This window comes from Apostichopus japonicus, chromosome 14 (genome assembly GCF_037975245.1).
Source record: "Apostichopus japonicus isolate 1M-3 chromosome 14, ASM3797524v1, whole genome shotgun sequence".
Lineage (NCBI taxonomy): Eukaryota > Metazoa > Echinodermata > Holothuroidea > Aspidochirotida > Stichopodidae > Apostichopus > Apostichopus japonicus.
Genome location: NC_092574.1, coordinates 14,037,715 through 14,054,494, shown reverse-complemented (window position 1 = coordinate 14,054,494; position 16,780 = coordinate 14,037,715). Strand labels below are relative to the sequence as shown.

General features: G+C 33.0%; 2 protein-coding genes across 2 annotated transcripts in view; one reads left to right on the top strand and one right to left on the bottom strand.

Annotated features, from left to right (window-relative positions):
* The first annotated feature begins 459 nt into the window (after window positions 1-459).
* The window catches only part of LOC139979495 (uncharacterized), a 34,926-nt gene continuing 18,605 nt past the window's right edge, over window positions 460-16,780 (top strand). Inside the window, exon 1 of the mRNA XM_071990349.1 lies at window positions 460-1,374. Coding sequence (XP_071846450.1) covers window positions 789-1,374 — 586 coding nt within the window. The 5' untranslated portion in view covers window positions 460-788. The remainder of the gene's footprint in view (window positions 1,375-16,780) is intronic.
* Window positions 16,055-16,780, bottom strand: part of LOC139979497 (MIT domain-containing protein 1-like) — a 167,722-nt gene continuing 166,996 nt past the window's right edge. The window contains exon 7 of the mRNA XM_071990352.1: window positions 16,055-16,064. The gene's annotated coding sequence lies outside the window, so the exon portion shown is untranslated. The remainder of the gene's footprint in view (window positions 16,065-16,780) is intronic.

Below are 16,780 nucleotides of genomic sequence, written 5' to 3'. Positions count from 1 at the left end.
TAGATAAGGAAAGGAATGAAAAACTTCTTATGAGACCATATTTTAAGGGATTAAACCTTTAGTTATTGTATTTTCGATGGTTCAACATACAAATATAAAATGTCCACATTTGTAAACCTCGGATTTTTAAGATGAAACAAAATGATATGACGGACTTGTAATCCTGGGTAAATATTAAAGAAATATGAATATTCAATTTAATGGAATCAGCTTTCGACAATAGATAACTAATCATCCACATTTTAAACTTCACGTACCACGCCGAGAAATCCCCAATTTCCCCTTTTCAGTTCCACGATAGTTTTGTAGTATCTCATATGTAAACCATACAGTGTGAGTACCTATAGTGATATGTTGGCGCATGCGTATCTGCTTCTATTTGTTTAATTTTTTTGTGTTGTATACGGTATACTGATACACACTATAGATCCATACGAGATGATACGAAGAGTCAAAGTCTATTTAACACAAGCTTGATCTTGTTCAAAGAGGCGACTGAACATAAAAGGGGCAAGAGGGATTTTTAGGTTGTCGTGTTATTGTCCTCTGACTACCCTGACAAAATCAGGAATTGATTCGTCCTATTTAAGGATTCTTCGGCTCAGTTCATCATTATACGGAAACGTTGAGAAATAACAAACCAAAAGAACTTTTCATCTGTTTGTTTGTTGTTCATTTTCTAAGAAAAACAAAAACAAAAGTGCAACACCGACATCGTGTCCAGTTGATGTTAATTTCTTCATAAATTACCGTTATTATTATTAATATTGTTACTCCGTTTTTTAATCATGGAAGACTCTCACCAGGGTTATTACCCTAACTACTACAAAGACCAGTATGGCGGAGGAGGAGGTCTCTGTTTTGGTCCTGAGGCAGACTATACCTATGCCCCCTCCCAGCAATCCGCCTGCCTCTATAGTAACAAATCAGAGACGGACACCATAAGTTACAGCTCGATACCAGATCTAAGAGTGTCCGATTATAATATGTATTCCTCATCGTACCCAACGACTACCATGTATAACATGACTTGTGGTGTAGCTACGGGTCACTCAGACCTGGCAGCAGCCTTCACTACCAATGGACTGTCGCAGGTGCCTACCTCTATAGTCGAGCAGCTGACGGGGAACCAACGAGACCATTTAGAGCAAGGTTTAGCATGCGTCACCCAACAGCAACAGGACCACCATCAAGGGAAAGTCGTTAATGGTTGTGGGCAACAGTCGCCATTATCACCACAGCCCCCAACTGGTTCACTACCGGGAGCAATTTCGCATCTACCTAACGGTAAAGAGGGCAACCAAACGCCACTTCCGTACCCATGGATGAGACCTACTAAGTCACATGCAAGAACGTGGAAAAGAGGATGGACAGGTAGGACATATTTAACCTTTTTTTTAAAATATGTATCTATATATATATATATATATTATAATATATATATATATATATATATTATAATATATATAATAAGTATGTCATACAGCTGTCAAATGTCTCTCACGTTATAATGACATCATTATTAATACAACATTTAATTTTTTTATTTTCCGACCAATGAAAAGCAAGACCGGTTCACAGGTCCCTCGACATAAAGTTACATCGTCCGTTACAATGAGACTTCTTAAATACCTAGAAAGTTGGTACAAAACTTTACGTTGCTTAAGTTTACATCGTTATCAAAGGTTTCACACAGAACGCCGGGCGCGAACAGATGCAGTTAGAATGGATGTAATAATGAAACCATGGTATTAAAGAAACTTTAAATAACTTTTAGAAATCGGTTAAAAGTATTTGGTAAATACTTCATATCTGCATTCTTTCCTGATATCATGTGTTTACCCCCTCCTCTCCCACCCCCCCCCCCCCTCGCTCTCCCTCCTCCTCCCCATCGGAATTCCGCGTTATTCATTGTTCCTTGTTGCATGCACATCTGCCTATATATTAGTTATTTATAGCAAACCCGCAGGTGTTAACACTATATTGATGTATGTATGTATATATATAGTTCGGTAAACAGATCACGTATAGCATTTATAACGGCATGTAAGATAAAACTTACCAATAAAAGAAATCCTTCTAAGGAATATGCACCACCACTGATCCGAATTAATGTCTGCAATTCTTTACTTTACAACATAAATATCGCACATATGAATTTATAGGGCTTACTGAATTATGTATAAATGGCATATACTGACTTTGTCAATACAGGGTAAACAAGTTGTAATGTCTACATTTCATGCAGTTGCTATAGACTGAATATTAATAATAATAATAATAATAATAAAGAACCATCCGTTTTCTTGATGGCTGTAAATTTAACATCCACCTTAAACACCAGACATATTACAAAAATATATCAAGATCTGAAAAATGAGAACTTAATTTTGTCCCTTTTTACCATTTAATATAAAAATGACATATATGAACGCCAAGAATTTATATTATGATGTGCAGAATATCATATCACATTTTGTCAAGTAAGAGGAGGAAATTCACCAATCAAAACCACAACACTATAGAGAGGACATATTAACATTTTGTATTTAAATTGATAATGTTAGCGTTTTTTTTTAAATTACCATGAACAGTTTGTTTACCGTACGTATTGGTATAACTGAATACAGTCTGCTGATTTCACAAGTGTGTGAATGTACCAGGAAAACACATTATTGTAAAAACTTTACTAAATTCATTTAGTTCAACAAAGTTTAGATTTGTTAGAATCAGGTTTTTTTCCCACAATACCAGCAGAAGCTTGTTTGAAACCTGGTCGTTTATAACTACCCGTATGTAATATACATTTCTATGAAGAAAGAACTCTAGTAGTGATTTTAATAGTCTAACAGAACGTTTTATTATACGATTGACGTCTCTACGATTGTATTGTTATCAAAATATCAATGAACGCATATTTAAAATGGTGCATTGCTTTTCTCCCAAAGAGAGGGAACGTACTTGTTTAACTTAAAAATAGCATGGAAAACCATTTTACTGAGTTTTTTCGTAAATAAGAATAAAACCCACGATATTCACAATAACAGAACTAACACAATTTTTTTATGTTGCCACCTCTTAACAAAATATGAATATCGACTGAATATACATTTCACCTTAAAAGGAACCCTACATATATTATTCTTAGAGTAATGTTACCATTTCTGAAATTGAATGCATATATAAATGCGACTGAATATGTGTTTAATATATATATATATATATATATATATATATATATATATATATATATATATATATATATATATATATATATATATAAATATAAATATATATATATATATATATAAACCAATGCATGGTATATGAAGCTTATATGAAACAACATAAGCCAGTACAAAATTCTCGAGTAATCCAGACTTTTCCATGATTAATACTCAAAAGATAGTTAATATTTATTGCATTTTCCCCCCGAAAATTATGAAAGAATATGCTTGTCTTTTTAATTCAAAATTTATAATAGGAAAATAGAAGACAGCCATTAGATAATTATTTTAGTCACAAAAGATTTGATGTTTACCAAACTCTTTTAACACAACATATTCACATGAAGAGAATTGAATAATGTTTTTTATTGATTTCATCGCGATGTCATGATTGTTATGGATCTTACACAACCCTCCCTGAGCTTTAACGTTTTAAGGAGGTTTTGGAAACTTATATCTGTTCTGCTGTATATGTTAAAGCAACCTATTGACCTTGGCCTATGTTTTTCCTTTTTATTTCTTGTCTTTGTGTTCTTCTTCACATCATGGTAATCGATAACTTATAAAGCAATTGTTACTTCTGTTGATAATGTTGTTACACATTAAACGAAAGTTGAATTCACGAATTACATTATATTTTTACATTATACTCCAATAAAATTTACATAAAAACAATACTCGTATCGACTTATTCAATTTAATTAGAAACTCTATCCAAACCAAACATAGACATTAAAACTAGCCAAAACGCTTTAATTTTTTTATTTTTGGGGGGAGAGGGGGGGGTTGAATATTTTTCTTGATCTGTTATTCAAAAATCGAATCAACATAATTTAAATAGGTAATTATAAGCGAAGTGTCATACAAGAGATTCAAATTGTAAACCCCCCCTAACTTCTTCTCCTTACCCACCACTACCCAAAATAAAAATAAAACATAATAAAAAAGGAAAAACAAGTGGGGAAAGAAATCCAATGCCTTACTTTAAAACCTCTAAATTGAAGACATATTCATGTAACTTATACAGACCATGCTGTATAGACTACGAAATAAACTTCGGTATAAGTTTGTGGCTTGCCACGGTTCACTGGTTCACTGGGGTTTTATTCCGCGGAGTATTATCTGTTAGTTTGCAGTTGGAAATTATGTCGTAAAAGCGTCCACAATAACCGCCCCTTTACTTTAGGAAACAATCGAACTCTAGTAGATTCTGTTGATTTAAAGGCTGTTATCAAATTACCCTGCCACAACAAATATTAGCGTTACTGGTTCTTCTCGCCAATAAAAGAACCTTACTCATTTTTTGGAAATTTCAAGTCCAGGTGATTTATGTACTTCGGAAGCTGATACAAGGCTTTTCTCTGTCGATATGAGAGGGTGGTGTATAAACACATATAAATGCGCAGGTTTTTTCGTTGTCTTATTTTCATTAAATTCAATTTTTATCGTAGCTTGATTTTTCATAGTTTTTTTAAATTTCGGTGAAAGAGAGCTTATAAACTGAAAATGCGACTTTGGACGCTTGATAAATATTCCATGCATAAAGGAATAGAAATAATAAAATGAATAGAAAGTTGAAATAATGAGCTAAAGTAATATAACAGAAGATACTTGACTTTATTGCTTAGTGCTGGGGAGAAACGTACCCAAGTAATAAAAGAGTTATTCATTTTTATGGTGGGAAATCTAAAATGCCTCTTCTCGAAAAAAAAATTGTCCTGTTTATAAATTTAAAACAAACCTTTATAGCTTCCTTTTCAACAAAACTTTAAGGCCTCCTAAAATGACGACCCTAAATAAGTAGAATTGATTGTTTTTCTGCATGTTTCTGTTATTAAATGCTAATTTTTATTATTTTATTTGGGGGTGGGGTGGTAAATTGCTTTGGTTACCAGAGAAAAGAGATTTCAACAAACTGAATATTTAACATGGAGATAAACTTTAACAAAGCATTTTAAAATATAAGAGCAAATTCCTAAATCGTCCACAGTATGAAACTTTAGTTATGCGTACTTCTTCCGATTATTAAACCAAAACGATATTTTCCCTTCTTGACCCCTTTCTTTATTTTTATTTATCTCACTTATTGGCTCACATATATTTAAATGTCAATAAAAATGTTACATAAGTGACTTTCAAGCTTAAGCAACAAATACGAACACAAAATATGAGAAAATGTTTTCCTTTTATTGAAAATAAAATAATGTTTAATATAATATACTTAGCTTAGAAGGGCACTTTAAACTCATCACATATTCCATTCATTAACAGTTTCATGTAAATCATTTTTAAATTAAACGCTAAAATGTTATTTTGAACTACTTGTTTCAACGTTCACAGCCACGAATATACTGTGGTATACGTACGTTTCTATGTGTAGGCCTATATAGGGTGTGCATTGTACACAAACACGCAGGCGTACACACGAGTTTCGTTTGAGAGATTCATTCGGTTGAGACGGACCACATTCGTCCGCTATGTTTAATTCACTGAGCTCACATATAAACAAATATGAACAGCTTGGGCACATGGAAGAAAAAGTAGCAGATTTTGTTGGGTTGTAGACTTATTCGTATCTTATGACGAGGTGATTATAATTGTTCTAGTATTCGTTTCTTTTGTTTTGATATGTATACATTAATATTCCAAGCCAGAACTCGCTCTTTGGGTAGCAAACAACAAAATCAGCCCCCCCCCCCAATATGACGAGCAAACCCCACCTAAAAAAAACCCTCTTAAACAGTTTCAGTGAGTTCAGTGAGTTTTACTATTATTTTCAAAGAGTGACGTCATACAATTATATGCAACATTGTTTATATTTTCACTTTATAAGAACAAACTTTGGAGTACATTATTTGCAGAATAGAATCAACATTCTCAACTCGAAAAAAGTCCTTATATGGACATTCTGAAGGTTTAAATATTACCATTTTAAGAAATTGAGAGATTAATGGCAGCTTACCATTATAAAAAAAAAATAACATATACTTGATTTTCTCCACAAAATAATATGTGTTTTACACGTTTATAAGAATGTGATCAGAACTAGAATATTTCATTAGAATTGTTGTGCAAGTATGTTTTACCGCAGTTTTAAGGGGTATTTTCTACGTATGCTATAGACCTCACAGAAAAACGTCAAGTTTTTATATAGAACCTTTTATTCAACGACAGCAACAAATAAGAAACTAATGGAAAAAAAAACATTAGACAGGCTGCCACATTTGTATCATTCAAAGGTTTTGTTCACAATAACTTACAGATATACCCAAGTTACAATCAAGGATGAAAGCAAAATATCTCATCACATTTGAAGATTTTTTAGTGTTTGATAGTGATGATGATGATGATGATGATGATGATGATGATGATGATGATGATGATGATGATGATGATGATGATGATGATGATGATGATGATGATGATGATGATGATGATGATGATGATGATGATGATGATGATGATGATGATGATGATGATGATGATGATGATGATGATGATGATGATGATGATGATGATGATGATGATGATGATGATGATGATGATGATGATGATGATGATGATAATGATAATGATAATGATAATGATAATGATAATGATAATGATAATGATGATAATGTATTATGATGTTTATGATGATAATGTTGATGGTGTTTTTTTAGTGATGATGGTCATGATGATGGTGATATTGATGATGGTGGTGTTGATGATGATGATGATGATGATGTTGGTGGTGATGAATCAGAAGATGATTATGATAATGGTGGTGGTGGCAGTCGTGGCGTTGACGGTAATAAGTATGGTGGTGATGATGATGTTGGTGGTGGTGTTGAAGAAGACGATAACGATGATGGTGGTAATGATGATGGTAGTTACGGTGCTAATGAAGAAGAGGATGATTATGATGATGATGGTGATGGTGGTGGTAGTCGTCGCCACGACGGTAATAAAGATGGTGGTGGTGATGATGATGGTACTGTTAATGGTAGTGGTGATGACAGTGATGATGCTTGGTTGTGGATGTTGGTGCTGGTGGTGTTGAGGATGAGTGCAAGCAGAGAGAGATTTAATGGTGCTTTCTCTTAATTTGAATAGCAAGATGCTCGGGAAGCATAAGTTATCTTCCACAGGGCTCATAATCCATGTCTCTGCTTTATATCTGTTGGAGGGGTGTTTAAAGTGAGTACTTATTGTTAACTCTATAAGCTACCGGGCTTTGATAATATGTGGCTTTGTTCTGAGACCAGTGAGGAAGGTCGTAGTCTCATTGTAGGCTCCGTCCTCTGTATCGGACAATAGTAGTTCTACTTCCGGGCTTAGTTTACAACTAAAGTCTGCTGAGATCGCAATTATTCCTTTCTAATTTGAAATATTTTGTGATTATGAGATTGTGAGTTTTCCTTCAACTTATTTATCGCCATATAATAATAATAGGCCGTAGTTATTTGTATATGATGGTAAAACCTGAAATGGACATATTTACAGAATGACAGTAAGGTGATTATTTGTGTAGAAAAAGAAATGAGAAAGAGAATATACCTAACAATGAAATTGTTAATTAAATTTCTACGATGTGGGAATCGCTATCATGTTAGAAAAAAGAATGTTAATTGAAAGATATACCCGTACTATGTCAATTAATCTAGATATTTGGTCTATATTTGGTCAAAGTATGTTGTACAAGTTACGAACGATCACATACAGACAAACACCCACACATACCTGCATACATACATACATACATACACCCCATCCCACCCCATTAATGTTGGATATATACATCTTCCCGTTTGCTAAAACTGGTGAAGTTTAACAAATCAGAAATATACAAAATCAGAAATATATGAAATCAGAATACACACAATAGCCTCCACCCTAACCAACGTGTCCGCATATAAAGCGGGAGGCCGGGTTCGAATCCCAGTGGAGACCGGGAGTCCTGGAACTCATTACTGTTCAAATTTATATATATGTAAATATTCATTTCATTTAACAGTGTCTGTTCGAAGTATCTCTTTCGAGATCCGGCCTTAGAATTCACAAATGATTTCAAGTTGGTTAACATCATGATTGATCTCTAGAGTAAGGCAAATAAATAAATAAATAAAAATATGACAAAACAAAAATGTAAAAACACAATCCTACAAACCCATTAAAAAGGAAACATGTAAAATCAAGACATGTAGCACTGGGAGTTTTAAGGCATATGGAACATAATTGGGGTATTTTCTAGAAAAAAAAATATATATATACATAACAAATATTGAACTTCTGCACGGAAAGCTTACCACTACTGAATGGGTTGATTGGAGCTGAAACAATTTATTTTAATCTGCAAATAAAGAATGACAACTCTCGTTGGTTCTTCTCAGTATATGGAGAACTGCAGATGGAACAGTTTGTTTAGCTGAGCTAATATATATATATATATATATATATATATATATATATATATATATATATATATATATATATATATATATATTTATTCGGTAGCAAATTCGGTAGCAATAAATTCATGTACATATACACAGAGAAACGAAAAGTATACATACCGACAGTCACGTGATGCGTGTGTTGTCATACTAATAATAATAATATACTACACTGTTAAAACAAAAAATATATTGTGGTAATTGATATTATATACATATTGATAGTTTACATACTGTTCACTTTTGTGAGGATAATGTATAAGTTTAACGTTTTAATATACCGCTATGTAAAGTGACATTATGATAATTTTACCGTATGTGTGAAAGATCTTCACAACCGCAAAAGAGTTAATTTGAACAGAATATAATTCCGTCATCCTTGGCAATATTAATTACGATATTTTCAGAATAAATAACCCAAATATATGGAACGGGTCATTTTCAAAGGAGAAAAACATGTCGGTTTAATATAGCCTGGTTTGGACGTCGTTTACTTTTACAATGTAAAAAAAAATAATGTTGATTTTTGGGCAAGTACAGCTAGAACGACATATCTGATTTTTGAAGTGAATTTGGAAATTGAACCTTATTCGATACAATATGTATTTTAGTACTATAAATTCAATATTCAATATTTGAAGTTAACTGCATAAAGAATCAGAGTATATAGAAACTCTTTCGGGTGTTTTAGTTTGTCTGTACACATTAGGTGAAAGTGATTTTAATAGAAGTTTATATTTCTAGTATTTCTGAGGGAAAGAAAAATGCTGATATTAGCTACACTTAAAGCTGTTGTTTCTGGAGTAATTTACAAAAAAAGAACAATGTTTAATTATCAATCGAGGTAACAGACAAAGATGGGACTATGAAACGTCTGGTTTCAATATATTTGTGTCGAGAAATATAGGTTCATGGGAGGTGTGAGTATAGGACCATGATAAGGTGTGACAGCAACATTGGGGACCTATAAAAACAGTAGTGTAAAACGTGGCAAATCAGGATTGCGCATGTCAGATGAAAATGGTCTCATTGTTTTGGTTTTCTCATAATAAATTAATTCTAAAATGGGTTTTTAAGGAAATCAAGTTTTCATCGTACTCCGTTGTAAGCCCTTGTTTAATAATCAATTTAAGTCTCGGTAATGACCCAATTTTTTGGTTTGTTTGTTAAAGTTGATTATTTTTACCATTTTTACCAGCAACGATTAAAGTGAAATTGCATTCATATCTTTCCCTCTGTTAGCCTCTTCTTCATAGAACCCTTCCACCCCACCCCACCCCGACTCCCCGAATAGTCATACCGTTGCTTCAACTATGGATTAAAATATATAGAACCCAGCTAGTTATTTAATTTATGGATTTCAATCTATATTTTAATGACATTTATGTCATTAAAGGATCGCCAAAACCGTGTCCGATAATTCCACTTTCTGTTATGAAATTTATCAGCTACGGAACTATAAATGTTTTCAGAGTTGCTGCAAGTATGTTGTCAACGTTGTGCTCTTTTTAGCAAAGTCTGTTCTTATTTCTTTATTGTTAACAATTTTAGTCAATATATATATACGCCAAGTATACGAAAGTAGGCCAAGTACTTCAACGTATAGTTCGCTATTTTTACATTTTTTTACCCAGTTTTTCATTTATAATCTTTTCATATCATTTTTAACTTCTTTTTCATGTAATAGAGAAAGAGAGAGGGGGTGCCAGGGGCTGTGGGATACAGCCCAGGATCCCGCGGTCAATTAGGTGGCCCGGGGTATTATGGGCTAAATACTTATTTCATCTCATAACATTACATACGAAAGGAAATGGAGACTTCAAGAAGGGTTCCCTGTGACATATCCACGCCCCCCCCCCAAGCCCGACCTGACTCTTGACGTCGCTGTCACAATTTCTCTGAAGAATAACTGATATGGTTCATCTCCTTTCGGTCCAAATTGATTGAAATATAGAATAGGAACCCACATGTAATATTTCCCAGCTCCAATGAGTTACACTTGATGAATAACGAGATCAATAGAGAACTATAATTACCGAAACCAATTAACAAGTGTATATTAAATGAGAAACAAAGGTAAAAAGGCAGAGATATATTTTGAAATATGTCGAAAAAAATTATTCTTCATTTTTAAAACAAAATCTAACCTACTGATGGTACACATAAACCTATACATTAAGAGTCAGAATCGACAGAAAATGTGTCCGAAAGGAGGATGGGATGAGGTGATGGGGAGGGGGGGGGGGTAAGGGACATTTAAAATAATCGCACTGTTAAATTGCCAATTAGAACGAACGAGACTATACTTACATTTGAAAATAAAAACAAAAATTACAAATCGCAAAATTCATTCTTTTGTGTACTGTACGTATTAATCGATTGTTTAGTTTGTTTGCGGATTTATATGCAAAAATATACTAAAGGCAGGAGAGAGAATTAAGACAATGAAGTAAATTAAAACAAAAAGAGAAAATCCATATTTAGCAGACGTTGGCTTCAATCCTTGAGAAGAAAACTGCTAGCAAACACTACACCTAAATGACTTGTAAACAATTCTATTTCATAGTATTATTTAAAAAAATAATAAACACACCTATTTACAAATTAAAGATAAAACGCAAAACTTAAACCAGAAAGTGGATTAATATATATTTCTTACTTTTTAGTAATAATTAATACTACTTATACTAATACTTAATACTAATATATATATATATATATATATATATATATATATATATATACAGGCCTATATATATATAGGCCTATATATATATAGGCCTATATATATATAGGCCTATATATATATAGGCCTATATATATATAGGCCTATATATATATATATATATATATATATATATATATATATATATATATATAAATATATATATATATATATATATATATATATATATATAATTCAAGTATGGCTTCGCTACAAATTCTCTTAACACTCGAACTTCGTGCCTTTCCCTTTATTAAAAGCGAATAAAGAAACTGAACAAGTTTGAACTCAATTCTAAATTTTTCTCTGTAATCCATCTGGGTGTACCCTTCCCAGTAAGTATACCTGTACGGTAAAACAGAATTGCTCTCTTTCTTGGGATTATGAGAGCCCCTTTGTTTTAAATTTCAGCGTCTGGCTTTTATTTAGCCAAGCAATAAATCGTTTACGTCCTTCTAAGCATCGTATAAACATCACTTTTAGTCGGGTTTATGGCTCGAGATAAAACATACAGCCGGCTTCATATAATCTTTAACGGTAAAAGACGAAAGCCAATTCAAAATACAACAGTCTAGAGCCCACATGCGTTCATGATACAGTATCAATACATAAACAGTGTTTAATATTTTTATTAATATAAATATCTAATGTGGCCTGCCAAAAAAAAATCAACTACACGTTAGTGATTGTATTGGTTTAAGCAGTTAATGGCATAGTACATATAAAAGATGCTTGAAAACAGTTGTAATTTCTACCAATATATATATGTTATATTTATACAAGTTACCCTGGTGCTACCGTGGTGCAAGATTGAGTTTGGGCACGAAGGGAAAAAAAGCAACATAATTATGCTTTTTCATCGATATAACTATGTGATCCACGGTTCGACCAAAACAAACGGGCCACAATAACAACACTTTAAAATTGAAATGAGTAAGACACATCAAGTATACTGTCTGGGATGTTTGACAATTGATCGAAACTTAACGGTAAGCCATTAACCTCAACGGATGTTCACTAACGAAACTCAATAAGTTCCCTATTTAAGCACTGAACAAGCTTTGGGTCATTCTACTCTTTGGTATAGTGATATTTTAGATCGATGAATTCGTCAAGAATATAGAAGGAAAAAAGGGAGAACGAAAAATTTGGGTTGAGGAAAATATATTACTTTATTAATATTTTTTTCTATAATATATGCTGATATCATTTTTTTTTTAGTTCTTCTTCTCAGGGTTAACGCTGTCTGTTACGATATTCAAATTGTTACGAAAATATGACATCAATTTGTAATTCTTACATATTTTGGTATTTAAATTCGACGTAAAATTTGAAAATACCTTTGCCTATCTCAAAATTACTTTTGGTACTTTTTTTGGGGGGGGGGATTAAATCAGTGCTGTCTTGAATTCTTTAACATATTTTCACGTTGGTTCACTAATATCCTTACACGCGTTTGTTGACTAGAGAGGGAATTAGGGAGGGGTGTGAGGTTAAGGGAGTGTGGTTGGATGTATGTCTGCACGCCAATATATGACTTAATTACACCCTAAGGTGTGCCTATACGTTAAACGAGTATATGAGCACCGGACACCGTCATACAGAAATTGTATGAAAGTTGGTAATATGTTTGTTTTAACTTACCATCCGGTTGTTCCTTTTTCTTGTAAATTTTCGGTTATATTGAATTTCATTCATGAGGAAGCCTGAACCCGACAAATAAATCTGTAGAAAAAAATTAATGTAAAGTCAAAATTTGACATTATCACATCAGGAACACATTATGCATTTCAATGACAGAAATTAGCAAAATAAGCGAAACATTCAAGAAATTTCAAACCAGACTTTACCTCTTCCCACTTCTGTACTATTTACCGTTTTAGTGTATAGTGTGTGGGAATGCGAGGGGAGGGGGTGGGGAGTGGGGAGGATGAGGTAAAAATTTATATAATTGGCTATGATTTCAATTTTAATTGCAAAAACACGTATTTGAACTACATCAACGCACTTCCTAATATTAGCTTAAATTCTACGATGCTATATATTCCATATACTGAAATCTCATAAATTTGTTATTTTATTTCATTAATAAAATACGTCTGCGTCTGCCGGAAGGAGGACGGATTGTTGGGAACGTTACGGAATCATATGAATTACTTGCTCGGGTGCTTGGGTGAAATCAATTTAGGAGGGTGTCTCAGTTTGAAAAGTTGCAACCTTCTTTTGAGTAATACTTTTTGATAGAGGTTCGGGAAAATTTGCTGACCAATCGCAGAATCAAAAAGTTAATTTAAGAATTATCCAGCAAATTATCATAAAGTCTGGATCAAAATCAGAATTCTGGCTTTGAAGCGAAAAAAAATCAAAGATGTCAAACTGATGCTATCTATATAGCAAAGGAATGAATATGTGTTTTTTATTTTTATTTTGGCTTTCTTCAATCCATTATTTTTACACTTTAGTTTGGTTTTATTTCTATCAACATTATGTTAATCTTTGGTTCATTTGGTATGAAAAAATCGATCATTCAGTTGGTACGTTATGAATAAATCATTTAGTTCTGTGATGCACTCATTCTTACGTGTAAATTAAACGTCGCATTTCTCGTTTGTAATTTTAGTTTGTAAATGCAAGATTTTAGTTTGCACATGCGAGGTTCTATAATGGAGACATATGATGTTAACATTTAAAATCTTACAAAACCAGTTTATCCTCGTTAATTTTAAATTGAAGCCATTCTTACTTTTAGTCTATTGTTATCAGCTCATTTTAATAAGAAATTGTAACTATCTAATTAGAAACAGCTCTGTCACAGAAGATGATCATTTAAAGTAAAACTTACTCTTGTAAACTGTAAAAATAAAAGGAAATAGGGGCGGTGGAGAACGGGACACGTATAGGGCTACGTGCGTCAATCACAACTATTAAAACAACTCAAAAGTGACCATTCCAACAACTACAAGTGCGCCTCTGTTTAATGAAATGACAGGGTTTCTATGTTTCTAATGAAAAACAAAAATTGCGATTTGGATATTTAAGAAAGTACCCATTATTGAAAAGTTCAGAAAATGTATTAAAAAAGGGTCCTTTTGTCGAGAAAAGAACTTGAAGAATTGGACGAACAACATAGAGGGTCCATATATGTAACATATCCCACTGTACTTCCAAGTTAGCGACTTCTACCCCGGGCCACCACCCCACCACCCCCCCCCTCCCAAAACTCCCGTCGAGATCAAAAACAGGTTATGCAACCTCTGTATAGAGCCCACGTTATCTATGAGCCACAGTTTTCTATATACATACCAATATTTTACTTAAACTACCGTGTATCATGTTCAGTAATATCCTTGATAAAAAAGTTAATATATTTCGGAACATGTTTATAGTTTAAATATAGAGTTAGTCATTATTATATTTTTCTTTTGAATATCCTCAAATCTTTCAATAATCGACTAACTTGTAAGTATATCGTTCGTCATGAAATCAGTCTCTTTTGATATGTGTGAAGTAGTTTCGAATGCGACACTTATCCTCTATATACCGTGTCCTATGTACGTCTCAAGAACATCTTAAGCAAACTGTCAATAAAGTAACGCAAAAAACCTAAAAACAACACTTCATTTTGTATTCTATATACTCAAACGAAATTGAGGTTAGCTGAACTTTCAACCGTGAATTCTGTCTTGTGTGCAGCGACAATCCATCCAGCTCTGTTAGTATAAGTGAATCAAGAACAAGAACATAAAAGAACACGCATATATATATAATTATATAACTAAACTTCATACCGCACACATGCCTGGTATTGGTTACATTTTCTACGTATATTTACCGCTTCCCCACTTCTCATTCTTTTGATGAAGCCGATTCAGCGTGTGCGATCGTTTGAATAATTAACATTTTACGCAAACAATCGTCAGTTTTGATTCCTCGTATTTATACGAAGAAAAACAAAATAAAATTTTCTCATCTATATAGTGGTCTACACTGTTCGGTCTGCTCAAACGTTAATATAAAATCACTTCAGTTTTCAAATAGGCTACTGTTTGGGTTAAATTCAGAATTTCCATATCAATATTTTTTGGGCATCGACCACTGGGTGGAGACAGAGCTGGGAGAGAGAGAGAAAGATAATTTGAAGTGATAAATAAACACGTCAAACATAGTGTTCGGTACAGCTGCTGATCGACCAAGTAGATTTTCAATTAAAATATGGACAACGGTCAATAGGACAAGTTATGATTATTTTTGGGGTTTTTTGGTCATAAATATCTAAATAGTCATCCGGAAGAAGAATTTCTATACGATTAAGTGTATGATAAAGCCGGTTGTAACGAAAACTCCATGATTCATTTATATCGACTCCTCATTGGTTCGTCAATTTCAATTTTGTATTTTTTTAACGGGAGCAAAACTAAAACAATATTCAAACACGTGTTGTGTGTCACTACTTAACACACAATATATATTAATATATTGCAAACTGGTGAAAACTAATAATAGTAGTAAAACACTGAGGAAGATGTTTTATATTTTATTTCTTTTAAGTCCATGCTCTTATGTAAGATATGCTCGGTTAATTATAGTTTTTCGAGCTAAAAGTTGTCATCTTGTTTTTTGTTTTTAAATAAGCTTCGATGACTATTCGGTTTTGGGACATTTTATTATCTTCCTTAAATCATATTTAACATCATTATATGTTTTCATCGATCAAATTATTGCTTCTTACTAACACGAAATGTGATTGGGTAATGCAATGATATTTTGTGTAACGTATAGTTATAACATCACAGAAACGGATTTGGCATTCATGAATAATCATCACCTTGATAACGCATCACGAAGCTCATGAATATTTATTTCTCTTCTTTATAAACCGTCATATAAGTCAGGGATCATTGCAACTCTTTTCACGCTTGGTAATTAAATCGAAATGTTTTCCGACTAAATCGATGGATGCAGGAACATTAAACTAGCCGACTTTACCTAGCAATTTCTGTCGCCAATTAATCATTTGGGGATGAAATAAAACACAACCATAATCAGGACGCGGTCGACGCCTATTTGGACATCAGAAATTTCACCTCTAGTTATAGAACAATTTAATAAGTAGCGAGGACGGTGACCCACAGAGACGATTAACTTCAATTATATTCGATGACTTGAAATCCTTGAGTAATCTGTCTACGTCATTACGTCGAGATATAGTCCTTGAAGTGTCCTCAAAATGTGTGGTAATCCCTACATACATAAATCCTAAGAAAAAGAGATAACAGAAAAGAAAAATCCCTGTCGGCATTTCGAATCGTGGCAAGATTAGTTTTCATTCACCTTTAAAGTCAACCAATTTTTGTAAAGAACAAAGGAAGTTTACAGTGACAATAGATGTTTCA